Below are 13,126 nucleotides of genomic sequence, written 5' to 3'. Positions count from 1 at the left end.
GTCAATGAGACAGGGGCGTCGGAGCGCAGCTGCCTATGCAGTCGCCTTCCGCATCGCGGCGGCGAGATCCGGCTGGAATAGCACTGCCCTCCGCGCCGCCTTTGTAAACGGACTGTCACTGGTCCTAAAAGAGCATCTGGTGGCGAAGGACGAACCGCGGGACTTAGATGGGCTCATCGATCTGGTCATACGACTCGACAACCGGTTAGAAGAACGCCGTCGGGAACGAGGCGAAGGGCGTGGCCAGGCACGCGTCGTCCCTCTCCCTTCCGGTTCCGACCGAGCGCCGCCCTCCCCACGCTCCTCTGTTCCTGCGCTCCGTGCGCCTACGGCTCCCCCTGCTGACGAAGCTATGGACACGAGCAGGGCAACATTTAGGGCACCTGGAGCACAAAGGAGGCGGGCCTATGGAGCTTGTTTTGTTTGTGGCTCGAGTGAGCATCTTGCAAACGACTGCCCCGAACGGTTAAACTCCAACGCCCGCCCCTAGAGACTGGGCCAGGGGTGGGCCAAAACATTCACGTGGGACACACCCACATTGCTACACGACTCCCAGTCACAATCCTGTATGAGGATTCAACCCTGAAGGCCCCAGCACTGGTGGACACGGGCTCTGAAGGGAATCTGCTAGACAGCAGATGGGCCAGGGAGATAGGGCTCCCTCTGGTGGCTCTTACCTCGCCTGTACAGGTTCGGGCACTAGATGGCTCCCTACTCCCACCGATCACACATAAGACACCTCCAGTAACTCTGGTGGTGTCAGGTAACCACCGGGAGGTGATCGAGTTCTTTGTGACTCAGGCCACCTCCCGTGTGGTTCTGGGTTTTCCCTGGATGCTAAAGCACAATCCCCGGATCGATTGGCCGTCCGGGGTAGTGGTACAGTGGAGCGAGACCTGCCATCGGGAGTGTCTAGGTTCCTCGGTTCCTCCCGGCTCCCACGCTAAGGAGGAGGTCTGAGTCCCGCCCAATCTGAAGGCGGTGCCGGCGGAGTACCATGACCTCGCTGACGTGTTCAGCAAGGATCTGGCTCTCACGCTTCCTCCCCACCGCCCGTATGATTGTGCCATTGATTTGGTTCCAGGCAGTGAGTTCCCGTCCAGTAGGCTGTACAACCTCTCACGGCCGGAACGCGAATCAATGGAGACCTACATCCGGGACTCATTAGCTGCCGGGTTGATCCGGAATTCCACCTCCCCGATGGGTGCTGGTTTCTTTTTTGTGGGTAAAAAAGATGGCGGCCTTCGTCCATGCATTGATTACAGGGGGTTGAACGAAATCACGGTTCGCAACTGATACCCGTTGCCCTTGTTGGATTCAGTGTTCACCCCCTTGCATGGAGCCAACATCTTCACCAAGCTTGATCTTAGGAATGCGTATCATTTGGTTCGGATCCGGAAGGGAGACGAATGGAAGACGGCATTTAACACCCCGTTAGGTCATTTCGAGTACCTGGTCATGCCGTTCGGTCTCACTAATGCTCCCGCGACTTTCCAAGCATTGGTAAACGATGTCTTGCGGGACTTCCTGCACCGGTTCGTCTTCGTGTATCTAGACGATATACTCATCTTTTCCCCGGATCCTGAGACTCATGTCCGGCATGTCCGTCAGGTCCTACAGCGGTTGTTGGAGAACCGCCTGTTTGTGAAGGGCGAGAAGTGTGAGTTCCACCGCACTTCTTTGTCCTTCTTGGGGTTTATCATCTCCTCTAACTCCGTCGCCCCTGATCCGGCCAAGGTTGCGGCGGTGAGAGATTGGCCCCAACCCACAAGCCGTAGGAAGCTGCAACAGTTCCTCAGCTTTGCTAATTTCTACAGGAGGTTCATTAAGGGCTACAGTCAGGTAGTTAGCCCCCTGACAGCCCTGACCTCACCAAAAGTCCCCTTCACCTGGTCGGATCGGTGCGAAGCCGCGTTCAAGGAGTTGAAACGGCGCTTTTCGTCTGCACCAGTTCTGGTGCAGCCCGATCCTAGCCGCCAGTTAGTGGTTGAAGTGGATGCCTCGGACTCAGGGATAGGAGTGGTGCTCTCCCAGAGCGGGAAGACCGATAAGGTCCTTCACCCGTGTGCCTATTTTTCCCGCAGGTTGACCCCCGCTGAACGGAACTATGACGTCGGCAATCGGGAACTCCTTGCTGTGAAAGAGGCCCTCGAAGAGTGGAGACATCTGTTGGAGGGAACAGCCGTGCCATTCACGGTTTTCACTGACCATCGGAACCTGGAGTACATCAGGACCGCCAAGCGGCTGAACCCCAGGCAAGCCCGCTGGTCACTGTTCTTTGGCCGTTTTGACTTCCGGATTACCTACCGTCCCGGGACCAAGAATCAAAGATCGGATGCATTGTCCCGGGTACACGAAGACGAAGTCAAAACGGAACCGTCGGATCCCCCGGATCCCATCATCCCGGAGTCCGCTATCGTGGCCGCCCTCACCTGGGACGTGGAGAAGACCGTCCGGGAGGCCCTGACCCGTGACCCGGACCCCGGAACCGGACCAAAGAACAGACTCTACGTCCCACCGGAAGCCAGAGCTGCAGTACTGGACTTCTGTCACGGTTCTAAGCTCTCCTGTCACCCTGGGGTGCAAAGGACCGTGGCAGTCGTCCGGCAGCGCTTCTGGTGGGCGTCCTTGGAGGCCGACGTCCGGGACTACGTCCAGGCCTGTACCACCTGCGCCAGGGGCAAGGCCAACCACCAAAAGACCTCAGGGTTGCTACAGCCGCTGCCCGTCCCACATCGCCCCTGGTCCCACATCGGCCTGGACTTTGTCACGGGCCTCCCGCCGTCCCAGGGAAACACCGTCGTCTTCACGGTAGTGGACCGTTTCTCCAAGGCGGCCCACTTCGTGGCCCTCCCGAAGCTACCAACGGCCCAGGAGACCGCGGACCTCTTGGTCCACCACGTCGTCCGTCTGCATGGGATACCATCAGACATCGTCTCCGATCGCGGTCCCCAGTTCACCTCGCACGTCTGGAGGAGCTTCTGCCGGGAACTGGGGGCCACGGTCAGCCTCTCGTCCGGGTACCACCCCCAGACCAACGGGCAGGCAGAGCGGGCAAATCAGGAACTGGAGCAGACACTACGCTGTGTGACAGCCGCGCACCCGACGGCCTGGAGTACCCACCTGGCCTGGATCGAGTACGCCCACAACAGTCAAGTGTCGTCAGCCACCGGCCTCTCCCCTTTTGAGGTGTGCTTGGGGTATCAGCCCCCCCTGTTTCCGGTGGTTGAGGGAGAGGTCGGTGTGCCCTCGGTCCAGGCCCACCTACGGAAGTGCCGTCGGGTGTGGCGTGCCGCCCGCTCTGCTTTATTGAAGGCCCGGACGAGGGCGAAGAAACATGCAGACCGGCGGCGGGCCCCGGCCCCCAAGTATCGTCCTGGGCAGGAGGTATGGTTGTCCACCAAGGACATTCCTCTGCAGGTGGACTCCCCAAAACTCCAGGAACGGTACATCGGACCTTTCAAAATCCTCAAAGTCATCAACCCCGCCGCAGTGAGGCTCCAGCTTCCGGCCTCGCTGCGGATCCATCCAGTATTTCATGTTTCCCGGATAAAACCCCATCACACCTCACCCCTCTGCACCCCGGGTCCAGCACCACCTCCTGCCTGGATCATCGACGGGGAACCGGCTTGGACTGTGCGCCGGCTCCTCGACGTCCGTCGGATGGGCCGGGGTTTTCAGTACCTGGTGGACTGGGAGGGGTACGGTCCCGAGGAGCGCTCCTGGGTGAAGAAGGGCTTCATCCTGGACCCGGCCCTCCTGGCCGACTTCTATCGTCGCCATCCGGACAAGCCCGGTTGTGCGCCAGGAGGCGCCCGTTGAGGGGGGGGTCCTGTTGTGTGGGCCGCTGAAGAGGAGGTACTGCTGGCCCACCACCAGCAGAGGGCGCCCTGCCTGGAGTGCGGGCTCCAGGCACCAGAGGGCGCTGCCACCTTATGTGAGCAGCCTGGGTGACAGCTGTCACCCATCACTGGACACAGCTGTTCCACTCAGCACGGAGGTATATCAGTAGGACGGCGTCTCCACCTCAGTGCCGAGATATCGCCTTAAGATAAAGGTAACGTTCTCTGCTGTACTTCGTACATTATTATATTGTCTTTCTTGTTGAGCCTTGCAGGACAGCTGTTTACAAGAAGCCGTAGCTTCAGATAAGTACTCACCTTCCTGCAGCATTGTGACGTGAGGTGGAGGCGACTTCTCCCCTCCTCTGTGTTACTGGGTGCAGCCGCACCCACACCTGTGTGTCTACTGTTTTCTTGCCAGCAGTACCGGATCCGACGAGCGGAGGCAGTGGCCACCTGGGAATTCGGGACTTGGCGGTTCCGGTACTTCCAGGGTTCGGTGGCAGAGGAAACCCGGGTGGTTCCGGTTCGACTTGGACGGACGTCTCCTACCTTCGAGCCTGCCCACACGACACCAGTTGAATTCGGCTTACCTCCACATTGTCAATTGTTGTATTAGTTGTGCACGTTTCACAACAGTAAAACCTTGTTAGTCACCTTCTCCATTGTCCGTTCATTTGCGCCCCCTGTTGTGGGTCCGTGTTCCTGCACTTTCACAACAGCGGACCTGCGTCAGACAGAACCCAGCGCTACAAATAACCAGAAAAGCGGTTCCAAAAACAATATATTTATTTCACCCGCTGTGCATAAAAGTGTAAAAACAAAAATAACGTCCTTCTGGTGGAGTGACTGTTGGCACGCTCTCCAGCGCCTGTAAGGATCAAAGCCCGGCGCTCCTGGACCCACTACCACCGCCAAACACCCCCCAGGTGGACATGACAAACTGACTCTCTGTGAAGCAAAGAAGAGGTGAGGTAAGTCAGCAGTTACAACAATATCTTTCAAAAGACACACGCTATCAGCAACACATTCAGGTCTGTATCTTTTTTAACTTTATGCAAATGAGCAGCTTCTCACAACAGGTGGAGGATCACTTATCCGCACGCCACAGCAGTGAGAAGCAAGCTGCACAATTCTCATCACAATTCAAGTATACTGTGTAACAAAACACCAAGTTACTATCAACAATTAGTCAAACACTTAATCACCTTTGATGTGTGCTGACAGCATGTGTCCTCACCCTTCCTTGCTTCACGGGCTCGATGTGTCAAACCCAGGCGCGGTCCTCAGCGTCTCACAAACAAACATCACAAGGTCGAGTTCCCGGCAGTTCTGCTTGAATCACACATGACTTAAATGCAGAACGCCATCCAATTATCTGCTTCAGCTGAAAGTCTTTAAGGTTGCATGTGAGCACCATTCACAGGTGCTACACATGATGTTGATGAGGGTGAAGGATTCTTCAGCCAGCACCTTCTCCACAGACAAATCAGTTCTCATGCCACCTGGAGAGCAAAGAAAAGAAAAGAACACCAAAATATCCAGCCACACCCCCCAACACACAACACCAAAAGGCCTGTACTGAAATTGTTCGGTACAGATACGTGCAGCGTTAGGTACACCCTGTAGAGTAGATGACCTGATTTGATTATGAGGTCATTTGGTACCTATATTGCCATATTACTAATAAGGATGAAATGCTTTTTCTTGTGAACATAACTCATCAAAAATACATAGAGGATATTTGATAGCTACAGCACAGGGGCCCTCTGGAGAGTCAAGGACTTTTATGGTTGTTTATGGTTGTTGAGTGTGTATATTTGCATTTTAATGACAATGAAGTGATGTGTTTTAATGTGGTCACAGATTAACAGTGCATGGTTGACACTTTATACGTACACCTCAGGGTACCCCCATTGGGATTACATTTGGTCACGTCATTCCTCCCTTTGAACCTGCCCTGGGTCCCAGTTGACAGTTTGCCAGGCAGATAACTGGTCCATCCCCATCTCTAGAAAGTAGCTGTCTGTTTACTGCAGCCTGGCGAAATGTGGGTGTCCCCTTGGCCTTCTTTAACCGTTATTACTAGGAGAGCTACAACCACTACCTTTGCACCCCCCCCCCCCCCCCCCCGGACTAAACCAAACCAACTTTTTTAGGTTCCTTAGATGACCCCAAAACACAATCAGGATGTTCCCAAAAATAAAAACTAATAAAAAAATAAAAAAAACTAGTCTCAATGGCGTCCAACCTGGCCGTCAAAATAGGGTTTTTCACTAAAACACCTTTAAACAACATATAAACAACTTAAATATCACAGAAATTCAATGGGAAGACCATTGCAGGTCGCAGCAAACTCATTTGTGCCTAAACTAAATTCATTCATGGGTTTAAGATTCAAAATGGTGCCCAAAATGGCCACAAATAGACCCTTATCGTTGAATCTCTGTGATATTTAAGCTGTTTATATGTTGTTTAAAGGTGTTTTAGTGAAAAACCCTATTTTGGCGGCCATCTTGGACACCATCTTGGATAACTGGCCTGAGGCCAGTTTTTATTTTTGGCAACATCCTGATTGTATTTTGGGGTCATCTAAGGAACCTAAAAAAGTTGGTTTGGTTTAGTCCTGGGGGGTGGGGGGTGGGGTGGGGGGGGTGCAAAGGTAGTGGTTGTAGCTCCCCTAGTATATGGTTCTCAGCACTGAGGCACCAAATGAGTGGTTACTTAGGGCGATGGCGAGGGGTAGGTGATGGTCTAGTGGTTAAGCAGTGGGTTTGAGACGAGAGGATCCTCTGTTCAAACCCCTGCCAGACCAGTGTGCATTTGAGCGCCTGTCATAGTAGCACCCTCACTTCAGTGTGTGTGAATAGATGAATGTGAGGAAGCACTTTGAGCTTCTGATTCACATGGAAAACTGCTATATAAATGCAGTTAATTTACAAAAGGTTTATTTTTTTGTGGTCCTGAAGGGTCCTCTGAAGGTTCATCACCTGAGGTCACTGGTTACACCACTTATCGTGTTGGCATATTTACTTCACATCACTTTAATTTTTCACGGATTGGAGGCTTCTATAACTTTACAGCATTGCAGAGTCACATTATCCACGTTGTCATCAGTTGCAGTGGTCTATGTGAGCAGCGGGACTTGAAAGACAGATGGGACATGGCAGCGTCCACATCTCTCTGTACCCATCGACAGGATAATTTTATTATCTCTGTTTTCGTCGCTTGTACAAAAGGCTGCAGGATGGATTCATTGATGCAAAGTGGTAGTACTTCAGTGAAGATACAGTTTGCAGACAGAACTGTGGAGGTCATGCCTCTACCAGTGCCAAACAATGTTTGAATTTGGAACAAACAACATCGTTGTTAGTTACATCAATGTTGTCTAACAGAATTTGCACAAAACTTTACTGGTTCATTGTCTGTAATGGGATGTAAAAAAATGTAAATAAGTCCCTGTCCTCATCAATCATTCCATCACATTTTTAAGAGATTGGCTGAATTTTTTTCCTTTTTTCTTTTATTATAATCCTAACAGTCAAACAAACTGACAAACGCCTGCCGTCTGGCAGAGGTAAATATTGAAGATCCAGGCGGCAGTAATTGATAGTAAACAAAGACAGAGGAATAGTTCGCCCATAAATGACTATAAAGTGATGTGTTTCCTGGCTACGCGATTACACTGTGGCCTTAGTAGTAGTGATGAGCAGTCTGGAAAAGATTAATTATTAATCAGGCACACATTAGAGCAGTAAGCGTAAAGTAGAATCTCAAGCAGATCCAGGACATCAGTTTACAGTCCTAATCGAGTAGCGGTGTGTTTAGTTTGTTGAGCTCAGTGCATGCGTGAAATAAAGAGCTGAAGCTACAGAAGAGTTTTGTTACAGTGGAAGTAGTTTTGGCTCCGGCATTGTTCAGTGCTTGCATGGGGTGAGTGGTGGGTCGTGTTGTGAAAACCAGCAGCTTTGGTGCATTTGTTGGAGAGGAAGCGTTTACTAGCCTTGACTTTTCAGACAGTGTTGTAATTCTTGCAGAATCAACGTATACCCCGATTGCAGAGCTGGGTTTGCGTGTCTCCTGGATCCAGACTAAGATCCAGGCTTTCAGTCACTTCCTAGATTTAACTATCAGAACAATATCTGTATGTGGTAAAAGTGTCAATTTATTTAATTTATATAGCGCCAAATCACAACAAGCTGCCTCAAGGTGCTTCACACAAGTAAGGTCTAACCTTACCAACCCCTAGAGAAGCACACAGGTAACGGTGGTAAGGAAAAAGTCCCTCTGATGATTTGAGGAAGAAACCTCAAGCAGACCAGACTCAAAGGGGTGACCCTCTGCTTGGGCCATGCTACCAACACAATTGACAGTACAAATATAGAGGAAATTTTGGTTGACATCCTAGTTGACATCCAGGACCCAAGGCGGTTCCCTAATTCAAGTAGATACTATGTCAGATTTGAATACTGAAACCAAGTAATGCTAGTTGGGATTCTTGTGTGAAGTATCTCAGCCTTTTGACATCCCTTATAGCAGGGGTGGGCAACTTGTTCCAGAAAGGGCCAAGAGGGTGCAGGTTTTCTTTGCAGCCACTGACTCCGCCAGGTGATTTCACTGATTAATATCACTTTGAGCAGATGGAATCAGTTAATCAGTGAAATCACCTGGTGGAGTAGCTGGTTGCAAAGAAAACCTGCACCCTCTTGACCCTTTCTGGAACAAGTTGCCCACCCCTGCCTTATAGTATAGAAATCCTGTTTGGAGTGCCCTGCCCTTTGTTTTAAGGTCATGTTGAAAAAGTTATGTTTTAAGTAAACATATGATTAAAGGCATTTCAGCAAAGTTTTTTTTTAATTAACCTTCATTTAACCATAAGTTTAAAAAATAAAAAAAAAACTCATTGAGATTAAAAATCCCTTTTCCAAAAGTGTCCAGGCCGGGACAGAAATAAGAGAGTTAGACACAGTCAAACATAGAACATTAGAAAATGAAAACTAGCCATAAAAATATCAAAGCATTTGTCAGTTTTTTAAACATCTACTACAAGCTGTGGCCAATTCCAAGTCATTTAAAAGTCTAAATTAAAAGTTTAAAAAAGTTTGCAAAGTTCTTTAAAAATTCTTTAAAAATGGTGGTAACACCAGATACTGACTGGTTTTCTCCCCCCCTCCCCACCCAACAAAGCAAAACTGGACATTTCAAAGTGGCCTTTCATTGTGGCCAGCCTAAGGCACACGCAATAATCATGCTGTCTGATCAGCATCTTGATATGCCACACCTGTCAGGTGGGATGGATTATCTCGGCAAAGGAGAAGTGCTCACTAACACAGATTTAGACAGATTTGTGAACAATATTTGAGAGAAATAGATCTTTTGTGTATATAGAAAATGTTTTAGATCTTTGAGTTCAGCTCCTGAAAAATGGGAGCAAAAACAAAAGTGTTGCATTTATGTTTTTGTTCAGTGTAGGTGATTCTGCAACTGGTTCCAATAGAGGGAACAGCATACTTCAGTGCCCTTTTTTGCAGTTGTTATATCCTCATTTTTAAGATAAAGTTTAGTATTATTACTGCAAATGTGTATAAATGATCAGTATCCATGATTATTAATAAATGCTGTGTTTCAAAATGTTTTGGGGGAACGATTGACAAAGGAGTCTGATTTGGATCAAGTTCAGTTCCAAAATGGAATCATTGTTATATCCTCATTTTTTTAACATAAAGTTTAGCATTTTTACTGCAAATGTGTATAAATTATCAGTATCCATGATTATTAATAAATGCTGCATTTCATAATGTTTTGGGCAAAAAAAAATTGACCAAGGAGCCTAATTTGGATCAAGTTCAGTCCCAAAACAGAATAATTGTTATATCCTCATTTTTTAAACATAAAGTTTAGCATTTTTACTGCAAATGTGTATAAATAATAAGTATCCATGATTATTAATAAATGCTGCATTTCATAATGTTTTGGGGAAAAAAATCGACCAAGGAGCTGATTTGGATCAAGTTCAGTCCCAAAACGGAATTATTGTTATATCCTAATTTTTTAACATAAAGTTTAGCATTTTTACTGCAAATGTGTATAAATTATTAGTATTCATGATCATTAATAAATGCTACGTTTCATGTTTTGGGAAAAAACTGACCAAAGAGCCTAATTTGGATCAAGTTCACTCCCAAAATGGAATTATTTCTTCCTTGGAACAACTCCCACACCTGCACACAATACCATTGAAATCTGTTCTGTTCAGTTATCTTGTCCAGTGAAAAACAGAGAGTCATGTACTTGTGAAAACATAATCTCTATCCATTGGAGTAGGTAATTACATTATAACAAAGCACAGGCACACATTCCTGAGGTTACGAGATTGTAAGTCCTCTGGTTAGTCGTTTCTGAAAATGATTGTGTGTTTAGTTTCACCGTGTCTTTCTGGTGGTGTTCAGGTTCATGCCAAGGTTGTCAGTGAGGTTGAGGCGGAGAAAGTGACATCATTAACAAACCCATACGTGGAGGCCATCAAGAGCCTGTGGAGTGATCCAGGCATTCAAGAATGCTATAATCGCAAGCGGGAATACCAGCTGTCAGACTCAGCCAAATAGTGAGTATATACAGAGACGAGTAATTCCTCAGACATGACCAAATAGTTTCCACTGTTTGATCTGCCACTTATCTGTTTAATGCACTCAATCACGGTCTGTTCTTATTTCATCTACTGAAGTTGCTGATAATAAGATTTAAAGTAACCACAGGAAAAAAAGCCTTCAGATTTAAAGTGATCTGGCTAAGAAACGACTTTAATATCTTACAGTAAGTTTATGTTTTTTTTATTATGCCTCTCCTGTTTTAACAGCTATCTGAATGATTTGGACCGAATTTCTGATAGTACTTACCTGCCATCACAGCAAGATGTGCTGAGGGTCAGGCAGCCCACCACGGGCATTATCGAATACTCCTTTGACATAGAGAACGTGGTGTTCAGGTGAGCCCAGAAATGATTAATGTTGAATGTAGAGGTGGAGATCTGGATCCAGATATCAGTCGAGCCATGACCAGCTTGATTCTTGTTCTGTTGTCGCATTTCTCAGCTCTGCATTTTTAATTGCCTTGAAGTAATCACTGTTTTTTTTCCCTCCTTTCACCACATTCACATTCAAGTTGTCATACGTGCATAAAATTGTCACTGTTTTATTTGCAGAGTAAAACATTCATTTTCAAAAATTAAGTTAAAAAAGACGCTTTGAAACGCGGAGGTGTTGGATAAAAAAGTTTGTTCGGTGTTAAATAGTCGATGAAGTAATTCAAATCACTGAACTGACGTTTTTCAGTTTGACATTTCTGACACTGTTCAGCTTCCCTCTGTCTTCTTCCAGTAATATTAACCCTCTGGGGTCGATGCAAGCGCAGGCTCATCCCAACTCTGTTTTTCATAATGTTTCTATTAATAGACACAATACACAATGTCACATCTCTTTTACACACCTGTTGCAGACGATCTTTGCCTCACAGCCAATCCTAGAGCCCGGAGAAGATCACATGGGTCTGTGTCTCTCTGCCTGCCGCTTCAACAGGCTCATTCAGAGCTTCTGTTTAAGAGTCAGAGTTGCTCACGCTGCTACTAAACCCTCATAAATGCTACAAAAACAGTCATGTCAGCCACGTATACTATTAGTCCAGCGGATAACAGAATATTTAGAGGGGAATCCTGCAAATGGTGATAAAAGCATCAAATTCGGCAGAAATACTCGTCAGACACTCCTCTTTTGAAAAAAACGATTGGCCACTTGAATTTTCAATCGGTGGCCAGGTAGGGGTCAGTTGAAGAATTACACAGAGGTCAAAATTAAAAGATGCTCCAATCATATTGAAAAATATTCCACATTATTTGCCTGATCATAAAGATTCCAAAAAGGTATAGTTGGGACTATCTGTGACTGAATTCTATGGAGTTGTGGGATAAAAACAGCAAGAATGGTGACAAAGGTCAGTTTCATTTTGTACAGGGGTCAAAAGTTAAAGTTGCTCCAATTTTGGTAAAAACTGATGCAAATTACTAGTTGAGTTAACACGGTTTTTAAAAGGAATAGTTTGGACCATGTATCATCCTTACGTATCACATTACGGGGTAACATATGTCACGTGTCATAGAATCCAATAGACGTAGACCTTGTTTGACCTTTACTTTGGAAACCAAACATTCAACACTGTCAACACTATTCCATTTATTAATCCTATTAGCTCCTATTAGTTGGCGGGTATTTTCTATACCCGCCAACTCCAATTAAGAGTCACGGGGTTGCTGGAGCCAATCGCAGCAGTCATGAGGTGCATGGCGGGGTACAACCTAAACAGGACGCCAGTCTATCACAGGGCCACATAAAGACAGACAAACACATTCACACATGCACTCACACCTATGGTTAATTTAGAGTCACCAGTTCACCTGTCCTGTATGTCTTTGGATGATGGGGGAGGAAGCCGAAGCACTTGGAGGGAACCCACGTGAATATACGGAGAACATGCAAACTCCACACAGAAAGAACCAGATGGGAAACGATCCCACAACCTTCTTGCTGTGAGTCAACAGTGCTAACCGCTGAGCACATGCTGCCTCATTGATATACTAGTTTCTTCATATATTACACTACTTTTGTGAGCCATAGACTTTGATCAACCCATTTGTAGCACCAAAACAGTTTGTCCACATGGATAAAGGTGTAATTCAAGAAAGATTTGAAGAATTTTCTAAAAATGCATTTATTTTTTTCAGATTTAGAGTTTAAATATTTCTAAATACTAGAGCTGAAACAACTAATCTAGTTAATCGATTAAAATTGATTATTAAAATAGTTGTCAACTAATTTAGACATCGATTAGTTGCTAAATAACTTTGTTTTGCCGCAGATGTTTTGTTTCTTCCATATAATCAACCGAGCTTTGCTTTGAATCTTGAACCAATGAAGCAGTGCTTCGAGCTGCTGCTTCGTTGGTTTCATTTGTTTTATTTCGCTTTATCTTAATTTTTCCCCACTACAACCCTAAAGAGCATATGTCTGTGAGGAATATTTACCTTTTTTATGTTAAACTGACCTGTTATGGTCTTCTGAAACAATTGATAGATGTATTTTATGTCAACGCCGATGCTAATGCGTTAGCATGTCTATGGCGTTTTCAGCGTTAAAGTTAGCATTAAGCTGCTGGCATTTCAGCATGTTTGTGCATTTGTTTTCTGTATAATAATTAATGGCTCAGGGTTTGTTGTCTTAAAAGAGTCAAATGTA

The 13,126-nt window shown here is 46.6% G+C and overlaps 1 protein-coding gene across 2 annotated transcripts in view; it reads left to right on the top strand.

The window, feature by feature from the left end:
• LOC117529428 (guanine nucleotide-binding protein G(q) subunit alpha-like) overlaps nt 1–13,126 on the top strand; it is a 43,148-nt gene that overhangs the window by 17,980 nt on the left and 12,042 nt on the right. For both annotated transcript variants that reach the window (XM_034192211.1, XM_034192209.1), the window contains 2 exons: nt 10,292–10,446; nt 10,699–10,827. In XM_034192211.1, coding sequence (XP_034048102.1) covers nt 10,292–10,446; nt 10,699–10,827 — 284 coding nt within the window. The remainder of the gene's footprint in view (nt 1–10,291; nt 10,447–10,698; nt 10,828–13,126) is intronic.

The sequence above is a fragment of the Thalassophryne amazonica genome, chromosome 17 (assembly GCF_902500255.1).
Source record: "Thalassophryne amazonica chromosome 17, fThaAma1.1, whole genome shotgun sequence".
NCBI classification, from domain to species: Eukaryota; Metazoa; Chordata; class Actinopteri; order Batrachoidiformes; family Batrachoididae; genus Thalassophryne; species Thalassophryne amazonica.
The sequence above is the reverse complement of the archived record's forward strand: the minus strand, read 5'-3'. Positions and strand labels throughout refer to the sequence as shown.